Here is a 24,471-nt window from a genome sequence, read left to right on the forward strand (position 1 = left end):
GCTCTATCTTCAATTCCAAACATTTTTTGGAGGGCTGGAGGTGGTTATAGATTTTATATTTGGCTTAAAGGAGCAATCTAAGCAATATACTGCAAGGGTTTTTTTTTTTGTTTGTTTGCTTTGTTTACCCGTTCTGTAGTATTAGATAATACTTTTTTTTACATTTTAACATTCAACTCTTAATGCCATTTTTTTGAGTTTTACAATGCGCATCATTTTTGTAACACTTTCCTGTTTGTGATAATTTTGTTGCCAATATTCCCAGCAGTTTGTGCTCTAAACTGTAATAGATAGTGTTACCTTAGTAATATTAGAATACATTGTAGCTGCTGAGTTAGGCTGCGCTTATAGTGCCGTCTAGCGATGATGTCACCCGTTTTCGTAGCCATTGCGAAAGTTGTAATCTGTTTTGTAGACGTCTCTGGCTACAAAGGGAATGACGTCAGGCAAGGGGGAAGGCGGAGTTCAGAGCAAGGGGGAAGGCTGAAACGGAGAGGAGTTGTAATTTCTGTTTGTATGCTGAATTTACTTTAAAATAGTAAATTCTCCCATAATTTAAAGTAAAGTTGTTAATATAGTGTGTTTCACTTGACAGACACACAATCTCACACACACAAGCCCCTTCTCCCTGCATTCACACACACAGCCCCCCACCTCCCTGCACATCACACACACCCCCCCTCCCTGCACATCACACACACATCCCACCTTTCCCTGCGCACTCACACACACACATTCTCCCTATTCCTGCATCAGAAGTTATCTGATTGGTTTATAGCCTGTCACATGGTGAGACCGTCGCTGTAAAAATAAAATTCTACTGACTACAGAGATTTAGGTCGCGCCTACTATAAGCGCATGCAACAGATTCAATGCATTTGTTTTGACGTGACGTCGCATCGCTATAGCTGTCGCCGGCACTATAAGCGCAGCCTTGCACTGGCTGAAGGATTGATTTGAAACTGAAAGGAAGCCATTTGGTGAAATCTGTGAAACAGGGTTTTGCTCATCGATCACAGGATAACGATCGATCGGCAGCTTAGGTAATTAATTTTCAATAAAGTTAATAAAAGGCTGCATATATTAAAACAACAATATATGTATTTTTTTTAAAGATGCTTGGATTACCTCTTTAAGTGCTGTTCTACTACCTGACATGGTCATTGAATAGTAATATGCTGAGTGTAACCGTATAAAAGATCCAGAAAGATGACTCGTACTAAATTGTTCCTTTGTAGGTGTCTGGACCAGAAAGCACATTTCCAAAGGAAAGAAGTTTGGACCATTTATTGGTGAGAAGAAGAAGAGATCTCAAGTGAAGAACAACGTGTATATGTGGGAGGTAAGATCTCTAACAATAGTTTAAAATAACGAGGTGCACATGAAGGAAATTGCTGTAATATGTCAAGTCTACCAAGAATTTTGCTCAAGTTTTAATGTGTGTATGTATATATTTTATAGGTTTTAAAAGTTTAACACCGAAACATAGCAACAATTAAGAGTAATATCACTTGGAAATAATAACATACAATTAAAAACTTCTACAAAGCATTCAGAGAATCCAAACACAAAGATGAGAACATTAACATCTTGCCATAGTTGCCTTTTTCACACGTTGTATTGCTTTGCAGTTATATATATTTTTTTATTTCAAAAGTATATATAAATATTACTGTATGCTCATTTGCATGTCTTAGACAGGTCTGCAACCCTGCCTTTTACCATTATCACACAGCACTCAGCGCTTCCACTGCAGCAAGGGATTCTGGGAAATGACATGCAAATGAGCACACAGCGACACCTTTTGCTTTAAAACCATATAACATGGTCCCCTGTAAGCTTATGCTTGCTGCATGTCACAGATTTGAGCACAGCCTGGGTTAAGATGCATAGCCAGTAAACCCACCCACAGACAGCCGTTTCGACCTTAATGGTCTTATCAGTGTGAGGTTGGTTATACTGGCTTTGCAAAATGAAGCTTAGGATAGGTTTCACCACTTAGTTAAATTATGGTGGGTAAAAAAAGTGACACAAACCCTCCTCCACAGTAAAGCATATAGCAAATGGAAATATTACTGTGCGCTTATTTGCATGTCTTAGACAGGTCTGCAACCCTGCCTTTTTACCACTATCACCCAGTCCTAGGGGAAACCTTACTATCAAACCTGATTAGCTGCCAAAAGTAAATAGTGAAGATACTAATAAACAGACACCATAATTTTGGTAATACTGTATATTGTCCATCACTAATTTAAATAAACACTGAGACAGTAATAACCTTATGTTCAAGTGAAAAAGATCTTTTCCACCTCCACTCTAGAGGCACCGGCCGGTGTTAATTAACATTCATGAATAAGACATCCATTCATCAAAAATACAACGGTGTAATATGTCATGTGTGTTGTTCATCTGAGGTTGTATTTACCTAATTTTAAGACCTGCTAAGGAACACATGATTATTATGTCCTGATATGTAAAACCATAGAATTCAAAGCGGGTGTACTTTCTTTTTCACACAACTATATTATTAATAATGTGGTGGATTTTGAGCTTGCTGGGATTGTGTGTTTATTAATTCTACCCAATTATGCCATCATCCTTTTTGCCTGTATATATGACATACTGTACAGTATATCAGGGGTGCGCTAAGTTTTTAACTTGCGCCCACCCCCTGCCTCCTTAACTCCTGCTTTGTGCACCCTCTCCTCCTCCGGCTCAGGCGTCAAATGACGTCACGGGGTCATGTGACATCACGTGACCCCCAAGGCGTCATTTGACGCCGGTTACCATGGCGACGCATCACCGAAGATCAGGTAAGTGAAGCTGTAGAGGCCTCACGTGGTCCCCCGCACTTGGTTTAAGTGCCTTGGGGGAGAGCGTGGGACCTCTGTAGCCGCGCCCCTCTGGAAATTCTCCCGCTCCCCCCCCACTTTGCGCACCGCTGCTGTATGACATGTTGAGCGGCATTTATACAAAAAGTCTGCCTGACTGATCTTGTGCAATATAAGTACTGCCAAGGGTCAGCAGGTAACAGGCATTGTTGGAGAATGCATCTTGCTGATTATCAGAGGTGAATAATGGAACAGTGACATCTATATACTGCAACAGTTGGAGTAAAGCTGCCCCATCACCTTGTGCAGCAGTTCCCTTAAGTCTGCCAATGGCTTAAGATATGTTTATATGTCAACCAATGTTTGAAATTGAGATCGCTCATTAAGCAACATTTCACACAAGTCTACATATTACCTACTGCAGCAGTCCACTTAAGTCTGCCAACGGTTTAAGTATTGCAAGGCATTTTTATTAAGCAGCTGTTCGCATAAGTCTGCATTAGACATTGTGCAGCAGTTCGCTTAAGTCTGCCAAATGTCATGCTGATAATTTAGTTTATGTAAACTAAGCAATGGTTCTAATGAGGTTAATAACAAGGAAATACTCCTATTAGTTTACTGTTTTTTCTACTTGGGCGACCAGTTCTTACAGACAAGATGTCTGGGGTTATGACGACCAGGATATATTACCAACTCCTTCTCCTGAGACTGTTCCAAAGCCAACAAAGAGTCTGTCGAACTCAAAGCATTTGGTATGCCTGGCATGTAAAGATACTTTACCTGATTTTAAATACAAGAGCAAGTTATCAAGAGTCTGCTATATCCAACACATCAATCCAATATTTAGGACTTAAGTTTGTTATGAGGATGGACAAGGTTTTTCTGCCAACAGAAAAAGTCCTGAGAATTTTCATGGAAGCCAGGACATGCACAAAAAAATAATAATGGGCACAATAAGTTTTATGGCGCTGTTGGGTTACATATCATCTGCCACTCAGGCAGTTCTATGGACCTGTTTTTACATGTGATCCCTTCAGCAAAATGTGCTGAGTGCTTGATCCACATGAACAGATATTTGCATGTTGGGCTGTGTTTCCTATCTGAGGACGGATTAAACTCAAGGACTTTGGGAAGAGGCCGAAAGAACAGTCAACAAATCTGCTGGAGATGCGAGCAGTTTAAGACAATGTTTTTTGTGGATATATTAAAAGAGAAATTCCTCCAGAGTTTAGTCAGGCAGTGCCACGGTAGTGGTATATCTCCATCAGGTGATGAAGAGACGTCAGCAGAATCCTGCACTGTGCAGAATAAAAAGTTGCAAATGAGATCAGCAGTACACATAAAGGGGAAGCTCAACATAACGGTGGGTTTCCCAAGTCGCTACACAGTTTTGCAGGGGGAATGGAGCCTATATCCCCATGCTTTCCAGCAAATTTTCCAGGAATGGGGAAGGCCTCAAGTGGACCACATAGCAAACCGAAGGAATTCGAAGCTTCCACTGCTCTCCAGGAGCGGTCACAATCGCTCACTTCATTTAGATGCTATGACCATAAAATGGGATTTTCCCCATGCCTATATTTTTCTGCATATTCCCAGAGTAATGAAGAAAATAAAACCAGGCAAATCAATGTTAATAAGAGTGAAAAACCCCAGAGGGGAATGGACTGGGACACAACCTCTCACAAAGAAAAATAAATAAAAATTGGGATATAACAATCAAAAGGGTTTATTTATAAAAACATGGACAAAAAGGTACTGATATACACTCTAACGCGTTTCACACGCAGGGTGCTTTATCAAAGATCTTTGATAAAGCACCCTGCGTGTGAAACGCGTTAGTGTATATCAGTACCTTTTTTGACCATGTTTCTATAAATAAACCCTTTTGATTGTTATATCCCAATTTTAATTTATTTTTCTTTGTGAGAGGTTGTGTCCCAGTCCATTCCCCTCTGGGGTTGTTCACTCTTCATGCTTAATACCTGGGAGCACACTGTGACAGGAGATTTGCCTATAGAGAGATCATACTCATTTATCAAGTTCCAGCAAGCGGTGACGTCAGACGGATAACGGAGAGACATCAGGAATTACCTCTTACCGGATACATGCGGACCAGCTTTGATCACGGAGCCTACCGAGTCCACCAGTGGTGATACAGTACAGTGTGGGGGTTTACAAACTACCCTGCAAATCAACATCATTGTGCCAGGAAGATTGTGCCAGTCGAAGTATGTGCCTTGAAGGAGGACACGCAAAGCTACTGACCGGGGGACCTAGTGGACCGATACAGCAACAATCAAGCACCCGCCTGTTTACCTCCACAAACCGTGAGTAATGTGACTGCAGCAGAGTCCTGCAGGGGTAATACGGAGGTTGAGGCTTCTCTCTGATCCACAAAGAGACTTGTGAGTTTTGTTACTCTGAGCACCGGATTTGGGAGCTAATCATGTTCCAGTGTTCTGATCAAATCCATGTTAATAGCAGTATTAACTGAATGGCAGAAAAGGGTATGGTTTTCAAACGACCTTCTCCTGTCCCAGGAACATCCACTGGAGTCACCTTTTTGGGAGTATTATATCTGTTGAGCAATGGTCTAGTCTTCCATCTCAGACCTCAGGAACTACAGTTAAGAGCATTGCTCTTGAGTAGGAAAGAATGGTTGATCTCAGTGATCCAGACCTTTTTAATTATGTGTGCATAAGGGATGGGATCCACCACCAAGATCTATTAGATCCTGGAGAATATTAAATTCATGGTGTGGTGCAGCTCAAGAAGATCCAGATAGTGACTCTAAAGCCTGAATTTTCTCCAACATGGGTTTGATTAAAGGTTTAAACCCTAAAGATGCACGTTTCAGCCATCAGTTTTACTTAAAGGAGAGAATAAAAATGGATCACTTATAGCTAGGTCCAAGTTCAACCTAGGGATTTAAACTTTGTAAAGTCCTGTATAATGTTATAAATGATAATATATGTAGTACTGTGGTCTGGATATATTTAGCAGTTCTATGAGCAGGTATAGTTAATTAACCGGTGTCTTCACATGTGATACACTTGGTAGAAATAAGGACTTACGGAGTAAGTAACTGGGTATTCATGAACAACTGATAGGGGTATATACACAACGGAGGATACTTGAATTACCTCTGAAGCCCCTTCACCACATGAAAGTCCTACCTCCGTTTTGTCCCGGTTTGTAGAGATGCAGTGTCTCGTAGTCTGCAGTCTGTGCTGGAGATGTATATTAAACTCCCAGTATGCGGGTATTCTCCAAGCTGTTGTACTGCGGTCTCATGTGAGGCTGCTCGGGATGTAACCGTCATCTCGTCAAGGATCGGATGATATGTATAGTCGACACCGGAACCTGCATCCACTCCAATCGGAAGGTTTGCACAATGTAAAAGTTGTAGATTGGTTGGACCGCTATCCAGACCGGTGAGTTGTTTGGTTTGATCGCTATCCAGACTGGTGAGTTGTTTGGTTGGATCGCTATCCAGACAAAAAGGGCACCAATCTACAGCTTTTACATTACTTAAAGGAGAGCAGTTGCACTTAATCTGTTAATTAAAAGGTTCTTTAGAGCTTTTAAGAATCTTAGACCGACAGTAATAACTACTTGTCCACCGTGGCACTTCCAATTTAGTTCTCAATGCCTTTATGCAGGGAACCCTTTGAACCACACATGAAAGTCTTAAACTGCATTGTTTTGTCAAATATACATATGCTAAAACATGTCAATTACATTAAATGTGAAGATAGATCATTGTAATTTTGTGTATGTACATATACCTCCCTCCTCCCACATGCATACCCAACCCCCCCCCCCCCCCCATACATACAGCCCCACGCATACACCCACGTGCATACACAAATAACCGTTCTCCTTGTCTCATTGACTTCAGCCAGAATGATGGGAGAAATAAAAAAAAATTATCAGCCAGAAATCTCTCTAATGTTTCGTGCAGATAAGATAGTCCTAAGAACCATAACTCAATTCAGCTCAAAAGTATCTTCTTGGTTCCATATCAACCAAGAAATCATACTGCCATCATTTTGTCAAAACCCAAGGAATAAGAATGAGCAGGGATGACATTCTTTGGATTTAGGCCAGTGCTTCTCAACTATCCTTCAAAGGTCACAGCCATGGAAGAAGCTCGATTAATTTATTTATATTGGTTTCAGGAAAGGGTTTTCCGACTTCTAAATCCTCAATTTCCAGATGACGAAGAGAAGCAATTGCCTTGGCTTAGAACATCCCTCAATGGGAAAGGTAGCCCCACAAGGAATTAAAGCTCATTCCACTAGGGGGATCGCTGAGAAGACTCTGGCTCCTCATTCAAAAATATGTAGGGCAGCAACATGGGCCAGTTCATTTACTTTTATAAACTTAATATTGAAGCCCCTGCAGACGTCTGCTTTCGGTAGGAAGGTTCTGCAGACAGCTTATTCCTCCCTTCCTCTTCCCTTTCCCACCCCCTCCCTCCCCTTCCCTGAGTATATTGCTGTGGGATATCACACCAGTGTGTGCTGACAGAATATGGCAGAAAGAGGATATTTTCTTACCGTCATTTATTTTTTCTCCTTGTCCAAAGAATATACAGTATTAGGATTCCCGATATATTCTTTGTTTGGTTCTTGTGGTGATGGGCTTTCAAGTATTGCTTTATAAGAACACTAGAGGGCTGTGCGGGGAAGCTCTTTTTATACACAGGGGAATCCAATTAAAAGCTTATGTCCTGCCATGAGGGAGAGACCATCTATTACCCACTAGGACATAGAGGAAAAAGGAGAAAGAAATGACCATAAGAAAATGGCATCTTTCATGGATTAATACTATATACTATATACTAAATATGATGGAAATCTAAATGAAACTCGTAGTAAATAAGTTTTTTTATCTTTATACTGAAGTAGCTAGACGCTGTTGCATTATTCAGAGCTTTAATATAGTTACAGTAAGTCTGTGTTTATCACTAACCTTACATGCTCACAGAACGTATGTTACATGGAGGACAAATAAGTCAACAATACTCAACAATGCCTTTCCAAAATTCAAGACCCCTTCCACTCGAGCACTTTTTTTTTAATACAGCTCACAATGTATAAACATAGATACTCCACAAGGTCATTTTCAAAACATATAATGGATGTGCAATTTTGTTTTCACCAATATTAAGAATGGACTGCTTGCAGGTGCGTTTTTGATAATCAGGGTTGACTCAGATTTGTAGAAATCTCTGTAAGGGATCTTCTGCAGCAAATTTTTTCATCGGACAGTTTGGTTACAAGAGAGGAGCATCCAACACTACTGAAAAACTGCCACTTGGAATTAGGGTTATAATCGGTGTATCGCATTCATTTGGATGTCAAACATATCCTCATCAAAGCTTAATACTGTTATCGGTTGCGTACATTTTAGCATAAATTAGTTTAAAAGCAGTGGCATATCATTGCAGTAAATACTATTCGCTCTGACCTACATTTGTATTTTTACTGTCTTAGATCTACCTTCCTATGATGCATTCTGCACATATTCTGATCCTAGTGAGCTCTGTTGGCTTGTGCCAATCTGAAGCCACCATTGGTTATTTTTGTTACAACAATAAGAACTTAATTTGTAAAAACAATGAGTATTACATTTATATGGTATCTGAAAAACTAATTTGTAAACTCTTGTTTTATTTTAGGTTTATTACCCAAACTTCGGATGGATGTGTGTTGATGCTACTGATCCACAGAAGGGCAATTGGCTGCGATATGTGAACTGGGCTCGCTCAGAGAAGGAACAAAATCTGTGTCCCCTGGAAATCAACAGGACTATATATTACAAAACCATAAAGGTAGTATTGATGTTTACCTTGTTATACAGTATATGACATTTTTCAGTAATTCATTACTCATCGTTGCTTACTCATAAGAAATGACATTTATCAATACCGGGTGTGGTAATCCTGCATTCTTTGTGTCTTATGTACATGTAAAATATTTTAATATGAAGCAAAATCATTGCACGTATAGCTCAGGATTAATATAATAATATTCCTATGCACGGAGTCAGAGAAAAGAGTGAAGATCAAAAATATGGTCCTCTGTTAGTGGGAATAAAAGGGAATATCTGGGAATCTGCTACTGCTAGAATTGCTGAGCTGAAGAAGCGTTAAACCTAACATCCTGGTTCTGTAAATAAATTGGAATATTGAAGAGAGAACCTCCTTGGTTGATATCCACAAAATACAAGACAGATCACATTCTAGACGTGCTGGAACGAGTATGGGCTAAACTGTGCGAAGTTTAAAAGTTATGGTGGGTAAAAAAAGTGACACAAACCCTACACCCACCATATACAGACGCCCCGCTCACTTCCCCACTGATTTGCGGGGGAGAACTTGGGGCCTCTCAAGTTCTTACCTTCTCCTTCGTGTTGCTCTTCTTCAGTGTCGTCACATGGCGTTGCATTGTTAAATGACGGTGTGACTTCACGTTACCAGGTAAACGTGACGGCGCAGCCTCATTTGAAGCTGCGGCCCGGGCAACTGCGAGCTAAGTATCTATGGGGCACTTGGAGAGAAGGAGCGGCTAAGTGAGTAAAGACACTGACTCTGAGTTTGAAGCAGGGGAACCTGGTTCAATTCCTGGTGTCGTCTCCTTGTGACCTTGGGCAAGTCACTTTATCTCCCTGTGCCTCAGGCACCAAAAACATAGATTGTAAGCTCTGCGGTGCAGGAACTGTATCTGCAAAATTTCTCCGTAAAGCGCTATGTAAAACTAGCAGCGGTATACAAGAACAAACACAATTATTATGGGTCTGGATTTGTAAATCCGCCCCTGCTCTTTACTACGTATCCATTTTTACATGGACCACTATAAGCTTATGCCTACCATATTACACAGCTTTTCAGCACAGCCTGGATTAAAGAAGTGCATAGCCATTAAACCTACTCACAGACAGCTGTTACAACCTTTAGAGTCTTATCAGTGCAAAGTTGGTTGCTGGCTATGCAATGTGAAGCTGGTACATGGGTATAACCAGACATTTAAAAAAGTGACAAAACAGTGCAGCAAATAAAAATATCACGTGTGAAATACTTGGACAAATCAATAACATATTCCACTAGCCATTGAGTATTCAGAAGCAGACGTGTAACAGTGTCTGCTAATCAGATATTGACTGAAATATTTAATAGTTTTCCAATAAGCATTTTTTTTTTTTCCAAACATTTTTATCAGGCATTGATACGAAACATTACAGACCTTCCATATCCAATAAGCATTTTAAGCTATTTTTTAATTGTAATAGGGCAACAGTTAGTGTGAGTGGCAATGGGCTTGCTAGTACCTGTACCTTCAGATAACAGGTAAGCTAAACTTGGCCATAAACAAATGGGAAAAGACTTTAAAGATGCAGTTCAAGCAATATCCTACATGTGTGTTTTTTCTTTTAATTAATCAGTTCTGTAGTATGAGAAAATACTTCTAGCATTAAAAAAAATTAAGACATTTTTATGTATGCTAATGTAACAAGTATTTTTGTTTCTATAGCGACCATTTACAAAGTCACATCCCCTTCCTCTTCTGAGACAGGCTCTGGTGTTACCCCTTTTGTCCTCTCTCTAGCAGTGCACCAATTGTATCTAGTTACTGCCTGGTCACATGATCTTCCACACAGAACTTTGCGTCTTGGGTTCTCTTCTGCAGCACTGACAGCGATTTAGTTAAACGGCAGATTGAACTGCTTCTTTAAGCAAAGATCCATAATTAGAGATGTGTAAACTTCTGCAGTTTTCAGTTTACATGTTTTTTTGCAAAATGTGCGTAAATGTTTTGAAAATGTTTGTTATTTAATGAAAGCAGGTGGAATATGTAACCATTTTCCTTAATGTCGCTTTTTTAAAAAAAAATTTTTAATACAGCACTAGGCCACATGACTGACTTGCACATTAGTCATGTGACCTTGCGCATCAGGGTTATAAGACCTTTACCAATTTAAAAAAAAAAAATCTTCTTGTTCTTTTTATTGGTTTTCTAACATTGCTGGTAAACATGACAGATTTCAACACATCTTTACAATTTTCCATGTATAAATTATACTTAATATATAGAGAGAGGGACAGAGGGGAGAGGGGGATGAGGAAGGGTGATGGACGAGAGGGAGGAGAGAGGGGGAGAGATCTCTCGCTCAAACTTAGTATAAGTATAATTTATATAATGTCAGCAATACTTGAGATTCCTGAGTTCCCATTGACCTCTTTCCACCCCTCCATGTTCCCAAATAAAACCGATAGAGGTTCCTTCACAGTTACCACTTTTGTCATGTCGTGTGTGTATATATATATATATTAGAACCTGGTCCCAAAAATCAGATATACATGGGCATTCCCATAGGCAGTGTTTTAGATCCACTTTAATAATTAGACATTTCGGGCATTTATTTTTAGCCTTTTCTATCTGTTTATATTGGATGTCAAATGCATAATATGCTCTATGTAGTAATTTAAATTGTAATTCCCTCCATGTCTCTGATATTATTTTCCTGGTTCTACCCAATCCTACTAGCAAAGAGTCAATCTCTGTTATTTCTGGGAAGTCCTTGTTCCACTTGTCTGCCACTTTATGCAATTGCTTGCCATGGTCTTTATCTCAGATCCAATCATATAATTTAGAGATCAAATATGTAATATTATTTTCAGTCCTAAAGTAGCTATCAAACATGTTGTTTTCTAATATCTCTTTCTTATAGTTCTCTGGACTCTTACAGTAATGTATGGTCTGCATGTAGGGGAAGTAGTGAGATTGTGGGAACTCCTTCTTAAAGCTGAGCTCTTCAAATGACATAAAGCGTTCCCGTTCTGTATCTACCAGCTGCCCTATATTTTTTATTGCCTTGGTTTCCCACGTCTTAAACATATTTTGAGATCGACCTGGTTCAAATTTCATGTTACCTTGTATAGGCAGAAATTTGGATATTTTGTAGGACACCACACTTTTTTCTCAGTGTCTTCCACGTGGCCCATGTATCTTTTATCAGTGGATTCCCTCTAATTATTAAAGGTATATTTCCATCGTGTGTAGGATCCCTCTCAGCGTCATTTTGAGCACAATTTGTTCCTCAAGTTTCGTACAGGAATATATTTCTTTGTCCATTAGCCAGTCTCCCATATGCCTGGCTATGCATGCCAAGTTCTATTTTCTAATGTAAGGTAAACTCACTCCACCAAGTTCCTTTGGGAGAAATAGTTTTGATATTGCAATTCTATTTCTGCCTTTGTTCCATATAAACTTATTTATTGCACTATTAATCAATTTTATGTCTGCATGGCGAACCAGGAATGGGCAGCACCTGCAATGGGTATATAATCCTAGCGAAGCTGATCTTAACGAGTTGGCATCTACTCGCTAACTTCAATGGGAGGCCTTGCCAGCTTTCCAGCTCTTTAATCACTTTGGTTAGGATTGATTTAAAATTGCTTGCATACAATTTTTTTTTTTTTTTTTTTAGGTCGGGGTCTATATTTACCCCCAAGTATTTGATTGGCTGTCTTGTATTTTTAAAAGAGACTGCAGTAGATCTCAGTTTTGGAGGCATTGACTATAAACCCCATACATTTTCCATATTCTTTAAGTGTCATCTCATATATTTTTTTTAACCGTTGTTTCCAGATTAGAAACAAACATCAGAAGGTCATCAGCAAAAAGATCCCACTTCACTTCCTTATTTCCTATTTCAATGCCTTTATAGTCTGCCATGTCCCTAAAAAACATAGCCAATGGTTCCATTGCTATGTTGAATAGCAATGGCGACAAGGGGACACCCTTGCCTTATTCCTCTGCATAAATTGAATCCTGGGAGAATATTCCCGCAGCCCTGATCCGTGCCTTTTGACCCTCATACATAGTTCTAATCATGTTAAGAAACATGCCACAAATTCACATTCTTTGAAGTTTATCAACTAAAAATTCCCATCTAACATTATCGAAGGCTTTTTCTGCATCTACCGAAATAATTACATTGTTCCTATTATCTTGTGGATTTGATTTGGTCCAATAAAGGGTTCCTAATACTTTTCTTATGTTCTTTACTGAAGGTGTACCCTTACAAATCCTGTCTGATCTTTATGGATCAGACCTGGTAATACTGCAGCCAGCCTCTCTGCCAGAATTTTTTAGAGAATTTTTACATCCTGATTTAATAAGGATATGGGTCGATATGAACCTGGCACAAGAAGATCTTTACCTTCTTTATGTAAAATTCTGATGAATGCTGTTTTCCCAGTTTCCAAATATTTCCCCTTGCCAACTATCTCTTTGAAGGGGTTTTGCAGGTGTAGTCCTACTTCTGGCCCCAAGATCTTATAAAATTCGTCCTTTAAGTCATCAGGCCCTGGTGCCTTCCCATTTTTAAGTTTCTTTATGACAGCCTATATTTCTTCCCTGGTAATTGGAGCGTTAAATTCTTGTTGCTCTTCATTCGTTATTTTGGGGATCTTTAATCCCTATAAAATCTTGTCTTGAACTACATCACCCTGCTCACTGGTAGTATACAATTTTTGATAAAAATCCCTAAACAATGTATACATATTTCTTCAGGAGCTGATGTTGGTTCACCTGAAGCTTTACGCATCCTAAGTATGTGTTTGACTGTGTAACTCGTCTAACTAGATTTCCTAATAATTTACCTGCCTTGTTACCGTACTTATAAAGGTTAAGGTCTCTCAATTTGGAGCTTTTTTTGTTCCTTTGGTGTAGCCATATTTCGCATACATTCTTTGCTTCCATGTATTTGTCCCTGTTTTCTGCTGTGGGATTTTGTTTGAAGTGACAGAACGCCCTGTTCAGTTCCTTGCTAGATTTAATGTATTCTGCTTCTGTTTCTTTCCTACGTTTGTTCATGTATGTTAGAATCTTGCCTCTCATTACTGCTTTAGTGGTTTTCCAATACAATTTCCCCTCATTTTGGTGTATAGCGTTTGTTTCCTGGAAATAGTACCAGCTATTGAGGAGGAAAGCTTTAAACTCCTCATTATGATAATATGGAAATCTCCAGATTCTATTTTTGTGTTACCCAAATCATAAATGTATCTCTAAACATACTAGTGTGAGGTCTGATATGATTATATCTTCAATCGCCACTGCGAACACCTTGTCCATCATATGGTCGCTTGTTAGAATATAGTCAATTCTTGAGAGTTATGCGGGTGAGAGAAAAAGGTGTATTCTCTCTGTGTGGTTAAATAGCCTCCAGCAGTCTAGCACACCCAATGTTTCTTGTAACAGCTTTATGCTTCTCTGTGCAGATCTTGATTTTCCTTTTCTCTGATAAAGATAAGATTTATTTAAAAATGGATCACTGACTGCTCACAATTGGGTTACCTCCTCGTTCTTTCAACAATTTATCATCTACTGTACACTCTGGCAGAAAGGTTTGCTCTGTTCATTCGGGCCATAAATATTATATACATATCCATGTTGTTGATCTTGAACACACTGTACCACCCTTCCCTCTGTGTCACTCCAAGTTGATAGAAGATCATATGATAGTGTTTTGCTTATCAGAATCGCTCCCCCCCCTTTCTTTCCCACTGCTGGGGATAATGCACATGCAGCCGTGTGTGTGTGTGTGTGTGTGTGTGTGTGTGTGTGTGTGTGTGTGTGTGTGTGTGTGTGTGTTATTATTTATTAAAAAAAATTAGTAAAAAGAAAAAATGTATTAGACTTGTGCAGACAGACACACACCCATATACATACACATGCATTTTAGCCTCCGCTCACCGCTGCTTTGTCCTCCTTTTAGGTAACGAACGGCCCTGGTACAGTGAGTGCCCCCATTCACTTCTCAGGCAGCGGTGGGATTGCAATTTTCTGATCTATTTTCAGCAGTCCAAATATATTATCACTGTATAAAAACACCTGCTAAGGGAATTTTTCATTGGTAAAAAAAAATGAGGGACTTTCCAAGCCAATACGAAAATGTATAATTTTGTTTGTTAGGATTGAGGTTTGAAAAAACTTTAGGGACTATATATTGTAACGGCAATGTATATTTGATTTAGTTGATGCTAAAAGCCTGATGAGTACATCAAACACCTAAACCTAGCAATGTAAAATGCCAACATAACCGTGCCATTGTGTCTTGTGAACCTTATTATAATGATTTACTGTAGATGACATATTTCCCTTTTTTGAAGCTAATGCTTTTAATAGATTCATTGTCAGATTATTAGATTGCATAAACTTATCTAGAATTTGGTACAGCATGATTTTATAGTTCAGGTTACAGACATGAATTAGGCGATGGGACACTACCCTCATGGTAGAACATTAATCATTTATTTGGGGAGTTTTTATGTAACAGGGTGAAGCCCACTACAGTTATGTTGACCATGAGCATTAAAGATGTAACATTTATATAAATTCCCAAGAATTGGAAGAGTTGGTATGTTTTTATTTAAATAGACTTCATACATTTGGGATATATTTGCTAAACTGCAATTCCATTAATGACACCGCTCATTCCCTCATTAATGTCCCTTAATGATAAGTAATGGCTATCACATTTTACATATACAGTATAGACCACCTTAGTATTGGATCTAATCGTATGTCCAAGGGAGCTTTTGTGTCAAAGGTCCGTCTAGCTACTTGGCATTGAATAAGAGAAGCGAGCACTTGTACTGTGGGCCAGGCGTTTCATCCCTTATTTAGGGCTGAGTTAACCGGTGAATGCAACAGGGTAATGAGAAATGATTCTATGTTAATTCAGGTTGGATGATGGTGATCGTGCCCGACTTTAGTTGTTGTTGTTGAATGTGAGGCGACAAATGTCTCCTGGTGGTGTGTATTTTGTTTGTTTTATAGAAAACTTTATTCCGGTACAAATTGCCATGCTGCCCAACTCAAATGGGAGACTTTGAATTTCAGGATGAGTCTTTTTAAAGTGTTCAGAAGCCTACACATATAAGGATATATATTGTCTGCAGTATAGCCATGAATAGATTGGTAAAAACAATGTAAAAAGGCCCGTTCAAAGATTTTTATTTATTTATTTTTTAATCAATTTTAAATGGGGCATGGGCCTGCGTCTTTAAACCTCTGGGTAATTTAAACCTCGCAAATGATTTGACCACCAATTAAACATATTTGCTTGAATTTTTTTTGTCAACCAAATGCATAATAATAATAATAAACTATTTTAACAAATTATTGTATGCAAAAAAGATGCTATAATTACAGCCATTTATTTCATATTAGCTAATGAAACTTGATCCCAGTTTAATATCACTGGTAGCACTGCAACATGAAGAGTACAGTATTTATGAATAATTCTGTACTTTCTCAGTGTCATGGTTTAGACGGTATGTTTATGTACTGCACCCACAATCCATTTCCTAAATTGAATAATAATAAGATAAAATAAATGCAGTTCAACAACCTGGCTTATTAAATTCTAACTGTAGAAACACATTTAATTGATTGCCTAGTCTATTAGGCTGATTAGAATTTGACACCTTTTCTTCAAGGTTTTGGGGAACTGGAACTAGGAATGTATAAAAGGCAAACTGAAAAAGGTGCATCCTTACATGTTTTGCAAAGCAAAACAGACTGCTTTAAAGAGGAATATAAGATATTTTGATCCCTGGTTCAAAGGGGTTTTTTTTTGTTTGTTTTTTTTATCTCGAATTTCAAGTTTAAACATTTTGTTTAACTAATATAATATCTGTTTGAGAACAGAAGTATTAATGGTGCCGTTCCCCCTTCTCATTTCTTTTTGCCCCCTCCCTCACATATAGGAGGCAGGGGATCTCTGGAGCTGAAATATGCTATTTTGAGCTACAGGTACCCCCTGACTCCCAAGACATTTACCACTGGTGGTACCATCCTCTCCAGGGGAAACAAAATGGAGGTTGAAATCTCCTGATATGACATTGCGGCTTCCTTGTTGGGACGCGAGGGATTTAAGACACCCGAAAGTACTGGCAGCACCTTTCCTGGTAAGTATCTTGGGAATCAGGGGTTCCCCGGAGGTCGGACGTTTCTCGCTTCTTATCCATTTAAAAACAAAAAGGGGGTGGGTCCAGAGGGGGAACTGCTCCTTTAAGGCTACGGTGTATCGACGCGCGCTTGGCGTGATCGAATCAATTTTATTTAATGCGCATGTCCACACCGCGTGTGCGTGCACGTACGCTTAGCAATGCTCAGCGCATGGGGAGACAGGAAAAATTGATTTCCAAGCACGCTTAAGGGTCACATGACCCTTCAACGAATCAGCACCAGTCAATACACACTGCCTTGATTCAGGCAATAACACGCCCCCTCCCTTATGTGCCACGCCCCCTACTTGCGCTTGCAAATTCCTGCAGGACAGGCTAGTGTTCATGCTCAGAGTTGGTGACGTCACGGCTCTCAAGCACGAGCGCGCGTCGCTGCACCATGGCCGCAGCCTAAGCTTCAGTTAAAACAAATGATTACATTTGGATTACCACAGAAAATCAAATAAATAGAATATGTATTGCAGTATAGGAGCAGGTAAGGTCCTAAATAAATATAAGACAAGATGCTAGAAGCCATAAATATTTTGACGGTGTTTGAATTTTGCTGAAATCCAAGAATATCAGGAGCTAGTAGAATTTCCCTATGGTTGTAATGTTGCAAGAATTGTTAGTTAATGTAATTTAATATGGCACAGCAGGGTTCGAGTTCCTAATAGCCCCATATAGATTATAGAATAGTAGCCAAGGCCTCTCACTTTGTTACATCAGTACATTCTTCTTTGCATAGTTTAACAACATTCAAAATAAGCCAGAGACACGTGGGGTTCTAGACAGCGGCGAGTGCATACAACTCTTCACAGAGCGATTGTCTCCACAATTTGACACAAGTTGCACCACAGACTGCTGCAAATTAATTTATCATTGGACTTATGCTGCCCACCAGTCATTCTTGAGGCATTTTGCGGACTCCCCCTTATTCTTGGAGCCGACCGAGTTGCCAAAGAAATACATATATTGGTCTCCTTGTTAAAATTCTCCTTGAGTCTACTTGTTAAAATTCTAAGTATTATAAGGTATGGCTATTCAAGTGAGCAAATGAAGAGTGCTGATGAGTGTTTTCGAATATATATATTTGCATGGGAATGAAAATGATAAATCTTGCACAGAGCACCAATACCTTAGGCCGCGCTTATAGTGCTGACAACGCCACGGCAAAACAAATGTATTGCCGCCGTCGCGAGCGCTTGTAGTAGAAGTGATGTGACGGCTTGGTCGTGATCGCTGGAAGTCATCTCAATTTGATTTTTCCAGTGATCGCAGCCTGCCGGCACTATAAGTGTAGCTCTGGCTGCCTCCATGGTACCTCAGACCTAAGGCAGTGTTCGCGTACATGCGGTGTGCGTGCGCGCTGAGGCAAGAGGGACGCGCGATGCGCGAGAAAACGGTTAAAACTGATTTCTCGTGCGACGGTCACGTGAGTGGTTGGCCCAATAAGGGCGAACCAGCTCAGTGACATCACTAAGAACGCTCCCCGCGGCCCGAGTACTATGGCCAGGGAAAGCACCCGCTTTCACTCAGCCTCTGCGCGTCTCAGCACGGGCTGCGGCACTATGTCCGCAGCCTTGGTCTCCCCCTTTGTATCGATCTCTATAGCAAATGTAAAAATGTTATACATTTGAAGCATGTTTATCTGGCAGGCAAAGTTAAAACTTGCACTGGTCGTTTAATTTAAAGCATAGGAAATAGATGGAGAGAAATGCAAAAATTGCTAATTACTATGATCACACGTGTGCATCAAGTAACTCTTCCTCGGCTCTATCGCTCTCAATCACTACAAGTAACCTCTCCCTATACCAGTCTCTGGGACTTTACCATGTTAACTTCAGCTCCGGGGACCCCCTGCTTCCCAAGATAGTTACCGGAGAAGATGCCGCCAGTAATTCATGGAGGTTTAAAACCCCTGCGTTACACAGGAGCCAAATATGAGCCGCGCCGGGTGATGTTGCAGCTTTCTATTGGCCTGGATCGGAAATAAATGCAGTTGAGCTCCAGAGACCCCCTCTGCTTCAGGCCAACTCCTGGCACATTAGCTGTGCCAAAAATCCCCTGGGGCACAGTATCTGTTTTCCAGAGTGTTGGCTACTATGGTTATTGTCAACCAGCTATTTGTTTGTATCTTTTTTTAAATGCTCGTTACTTGTTTTTTAAATTGTAAGCGACCTCACATGTAATATAGCAGTTTTGGTTACTTGAAGGTTGTTTGTAAAGTTTGATAAACTGAAATAGATTTTGAGAATGAAACAATGAGGCCTGTAAAGTATTTTTTGAAAAGTTAAATGCTAAATAAAAACTGGTTTTGCACATGATGCAAATCCAATTTAAATTTTTTTTTTTTACACTTTTACTACAATTGTAGTTGTGTACTGAAGTTGAAATGGAGCGACCCATGACACATTAATTTCCTGCATGATAATAGTGTGAACTCTTTGACACTACACTGGTGAACTATGGGGTGGGGAACCACAAAACTAAAGCAAACTGTTTTTCCAGCATTTTATCTGCCCTCCATCACAATTCTGCCCACTTTAAGGGGAAAAAAAATAAAACAACCTGTCCAATCCCACTTCAAAGAAAAGTCACAATAGCCTATAAAACTGTCTTGACTTGTTTTCCTTTCTGTCATTACTGCCCATGTTAATATAATGTAAGGCTGGCTGGCAAATTCAGGGTAAAGTTGTAATTTATTAATAGCACAAAAGTTAAATTCGAAACCAAGTCTGAAATTGAGTCAAGTATCAGATATTATATGATTTCAAATGATTGAGTATACCTAAGAAATGGTTACCATTGTGCAAAATCACTATTCTTCTAACATCTCCTCTTTAATACAAAATAACCCATTTGACACCTGTAGAAAACCTTAAACGGGGCATAACAACCCCAAATAATGTATAAAAGCCAATTTACCTTGTATGGTCCCTAAGCTTTTCAGTGTTTTGAAATATAATTAAACTCGCCAGTTAAAATTATTTTATAAAGAGCATGAACTATTAATGTTGACATAAGCAGAACATTCCATATAACCAGACACTTTAATAACTTAATAGTAGATATATGATCTAAAGAGAACAAAAAAAAAAGACAGGATGGCAGCAAAACTCATAAAAGGTCAGGAATGGACCCTTGCATTCAATAAATACCCCAAAGCTCATCGTTCCCGCCCAACAGACAGAGTTGCAACTGTCAACATTCCAGCCTGTCAAACTTTAAAAAAATAAAAAACACAGCCCTTGTAGGAGTCATCCAGAGTTGGTGTCACTTCTCTTCAGAGAGGAAGAGACTTCCAATTCCTACTGTTTTCAAAATACAGCTCAACCCCGTTATAACGCGATCCGTTACAACGCGAATCCACTTTAACGCGATGCAAGCGTGGCTCCCAATTTTCGTATTTCTGAGTACTTTACAACGTGATTATTGGTATCTTAAATACTTTATTGTACAATGCATACAATTGTACATTATTTCGAACGCGATCCGCTTATAGCGCGATGTGATTCTTTGGACCCCAAGCACAGCGTCATAAGGGGGTTGAGCTGTAACGGCAGTGCCAAGCATTGAAATATTCACAGTTGTAGTTTGTGAACATTTTTATAACATTATTTTAATTATTTATGTATTTGAGTGGAGCCTTTGAGGATATTGGTAATTTAATCTTATTTATACATTCAAACTTTATACAGGTCTTGCATATTTTTTAGGAAGGGATTGATCTAATTTAACAATTGTGCTGAGTAGTCGAATTTATAATTTTTTTTCAAACAAATTTGGTCCAAGGAATTCGAATTCGAATTCCATGTTTAGCAAAGAAGGGTGGGTAACCGTGTTGGTCCTTCCATGTAGTAATAAAGGAGGGAGAGAGGAGTAGGTGGTATGATACATTTTATTAGACCAACAAGTAGTTATGTTACAAGTTTTCGAACCTCTTGGGCTCCTTCATCGGCTGCTTTTTTCTTGCATGAAAATATGTTTAAGTGCAGTATTTATTGCATGCATAATCTCTGTTGAGATAGTTAAAACATGATGGTGCTAAATATTTAGGTAATTTGATTTATTATTTCTATCAAAATTTTTTTTTTTTTTAGCGTTTTGCAATCGAAGTTCAGTATATAACATATTTTGCAACAGAAGGATCTGCAACATCTTGTCAGGGAAAGGGTTAAAATGATCCCCAAAATGATGTTCATACGGCTCAGGAGTTCATGTCCACTGCTTCCTTGGTGGTCAAGTTTTATAGTTAATAAGCATATGATTGATTTTAATACAGGAAACAAGCCCAGTTAATCTTTTACAATATCTAAATGCTGGGTCAAAGTACAGTTTTACTAATTAAAATACGATCTTTTAACCACCTTGCAGTGAAATATTTTCTAGAACAGCAGAGATGAACAAGATTAGCTCAACACCTCAAATGGGTTCAGATCTGCTCCCCAACATGTAACTGAGTGGAAGATGTACACAATATCTGTCTCATCAGCTGCACTGATTGCACTAAGGCTGCCAAGCACAACTCGGCAGTTCTTTGCTGTTGCATTTACCAAGCCAGTAGAGGTCATTTACCAAGGTTGTTTTTCCAGTTTAGCACCAATGAAAGAAGAGGGACAGATTTCCCCAGACAATTCCCCAATTTAAAGTAATGTGCTGAGAAACCGATCTACCTATTATTATGCCTTCTAGAAATATAAATAATTAGGTTTTTTTTTTTTTTTAAGGCATATGATGACTAGTGACACACTAACATCACAGCCCGTGTGTGAACCAAACCATAAAAGTGCATCTCTGCAGGAGGGGGAGGGGTTAAAGGACACTCCTGTTTTAACAAATGTAAAATGCATTGCTCTGCACATTTGTTTCATACTGAGCCAGGAAAGTGTTTATTAAAAAAAAAAAAAAAAAAAAAAAAAAAAAGTACAGTCCTCCTTCCAGCAGAGGGGATGGATGAAAAGCTATTTTGCTCTGTCAGGTCCCCCTCCCTCCCTCTGTGTCTGCAGTGTGACTGAAGCTGCCTCCGCACTGAAGAGTTAAACGGTTCTTCCTGTTGGGTTAGTCGGTCAGTTAGGAAATATGTTGCTAGTGCAGAGTACAGCTGTTTATAATCCCCACAGCGAGCTCCACGCCCTCTGGCCCTGAGCCTGCTTCTCTCTCTCTCTGCCTTCTCTCTCCCCCCCTTTTTTTTTTTCTTTCTTCTTAATATACTAACAATCTCACCTCTGATTGGTGTTATATTTGTCTCTCTAATTCTTCCAGCCAATTGAGCCAGGAGAAGAGCTGTTAGTCTGGTACAATGGGGAAAACAACCCAGAGATAGCAGCTGCTATTGAGGAAGAGAGAGCTGCCGCCAGCAGCCGGAGCAAGAAGAACTCGCCGAAAACCAGGAGGGGTATGGAGCATATCTTATTATTATTATTTGTCGTTTGACGCGGCAGGCATCGGGGGTGGGTGCTTTGGGCAGGGGAGGAGGAGGAGGCCGGTGTCAGTGTGTACACCGGGAAGCAGAGAGGTGCTAGTCAGCGCTGTGTTGGATGTCGCGGTGACCTTTTCGACTGCGCTGTCTGCCTGCTCAGCTAAGCACTCCTCCCGTCAGAGCAGACACACACACACCATCCCTTTCCCTGAATCATATGATGTGTATGTGCCAGCACTGCATACCCCTCCCCATACAGTCAGCCGGCTCCTTCTCTCTTCTCCCCCCCCCCCCCCCCCCTTCAAAAAACACTTCCACTTTATATATTTATATCAATGCGGAAACTGCAGTGAAAGGAAAACTGAAAGGAGATCTGTTTTTTCTTTTTTTTTAATGAAGCAATTGTGATTTAAACGTTGTTTGGTTTGTTTTACTTTTTTTTTTTTTTTAATCTTGGAAGGTGAGTTTATACCAACGATGTATTTTAATAGTTTGGGTATTTTATGACGTTTTTTGGGGGGCAGTTGGTACAAAAATAAAGTGCTGGGTTTGGAATGATTAAAAAGTAAGTAGATGTCAGGGGTGCTGGGATAGTTGAGGTTAAAGTGGGACTCGGACAGCAGTGCAGACTGAATATATAAACCTGAGCTGAAATATAATGGGTATCAAGCACGAAGTGTAAGCATTGGGCTGGTTATTGCACTGATTTAGTGCTTATTATAAAGGAATCTGAATCCAGGGGCCTGTTTTGCACAAGTCCTGTGCTGCCGGTGTGGGTTTTATTTCTTAGCAGGCTATTTTGAATCAGCAGTTTTGACACCTCATTTGTTAGGCCGTTGTTTACACTGGATATATTACATTTTAGGCCTGACAAAGCATGGGCTTGTAAAGCAACCTGTTTAATACACATCATCCTGTACAGACAGTGGAAGATGTAGTACAAAACAAGGATATAGTGATATGACGGATTGAGCAACACCTGTAAATTGCATAATTGCTGTAGTGTCAGAGCATTTGAAACTCAGGTTTTAAATGTCAAGTACGTATAGATGATGTAAAATTAATATATATGTACAATACTCAGGAAGTCTATTTAGTTTATCAATAATAAAAAAAAAAAGTGCACATTTAATGTGGCAACAGTTTGTCTGGAATTTCCCTGCTCATCTGTTAAGTCACAAATGACTTCATACGAACCAGTCCTACCATGTACTGTAGTTTCATGTGACATGCAAATTATTTGTGTAGACCAATTGTAACTATTATGGTGATGTCGTTTGTGACACTGCCCATTGTATTAATTTGGAATAAGTATTTCTTTTTTCATATAAGTGTTCCGTCTTGTGAGGTGAACTTTTAAAATAACAATGTGTCTATTTAACTCTCTATAACATTGTACCTTAGTTAGCCAGCAATAATTTTCTACCACATTATCAGGACTCGTACAGTGCTGGTTAGGGCAAGGTTTAGGCAGGCTGGTTAGGCTAAGGACTACGCTAAACAAATCCTTCATTTACCCGGCTGCTTGTTAATAATAATCTGCTTTTGCAGCATTTTTTACCCGGCCTGCCTGGTATAAGGCTTTTTTAAAAATGTATGTAGATTTTATGTTGCGAGGACACCAGTAGTAGGTGTGTTAGTATTTAATATACATTTTAGTCTAAAGCTTTAGACCATTTGCCTGCCAAGATTTCCAATTGATCTAAATTGGTTATTTTCCATATTTTAAGAAACGGGGAAACTTTTTAAAATATATTGGGATTCCATGGGAACCCCTTAATTTATTGTGACAATGTGGAATCCAAGCCCACTTATCCTATATAAATATACTATTGTTTTGTTGGTGGTTATGATTTATTTTAAATATAAATTGGTTTTCTAGTATGTATTTGTTTCATAACATTACAATCCAGCATTCAATAACCTTTGTGCATTTTCAAATTTGGCAAAGATGACATTGCTGGTTACTGGAAGATCAAAATATCCACTATTACCAATTTGTTTTTCAAAGAACTTCTGGTAATTTTTCAGGGAACCCCAGGGTTTACAGTATGGGAACACTGGATTAAAACCACTGGTCTGAATTTTGGGAAATAAAACTAATATTAAAATGAAAACTTACTTTGCCTATAATGGTAATACTCCTCTCAGGACATTTAATGCCCTTGATTTGCTTTCAAGGCCCTTGGCTACTC

The 24,471-nt window shown here is 39.3% G+C and overlaps 1 protein-coding gene across 5 annotated transcripts in view; it reads left to right on the forward strand.

The window, feature by feature from the left end:
- The window catches only part of PRDM2 (PR/SET domain 2), a 113,061-nt gene that overhangs the window by 50,340 nt on the left and 38,250 nt on the right, over positions 1-24,471 (forward strand). For 2 of the 5 annotated variants that reach the window (XM_075605061.1, XM_075605060.1), the window contains 3 exons: positions 1,239-1,342; positions 8,518-8,670; positions 22,120-22,252. In XM_075605061.1, coding sequence (XP_075461176.1) covers positions 1,239-1,342; positions 8,518-8,670; positions 22,120-22,252 — 390 coding nt within the window. Of the gene's footprint in view, positions 1-1,238; positions 1,343-8,517; positions 8,671-21,833; positions 21,923-22,119; positions 22,253-24,471 lie in introns of those variants that run through there. The other 3 variants (XM_075605065.1, XM_075605063.1, XM_075605066.1) reach the window with 3 other exon arrangements.

Source organism: Ascaphus truei, chromosome 6 (assembly GCF_040206685.1).
Source record: "Ascaphus truei isolate aAscTru1 chromosome 6, aAscTru1.hap1, whole genome shotgun sequence".
NCBI classification, from domain to species: domain Eukaryota; kingdom Metazoa; phylum Chordata; class Amphibia; order Anura; family Ascaphidae; genus Ascaphus; species Ascaphus truei.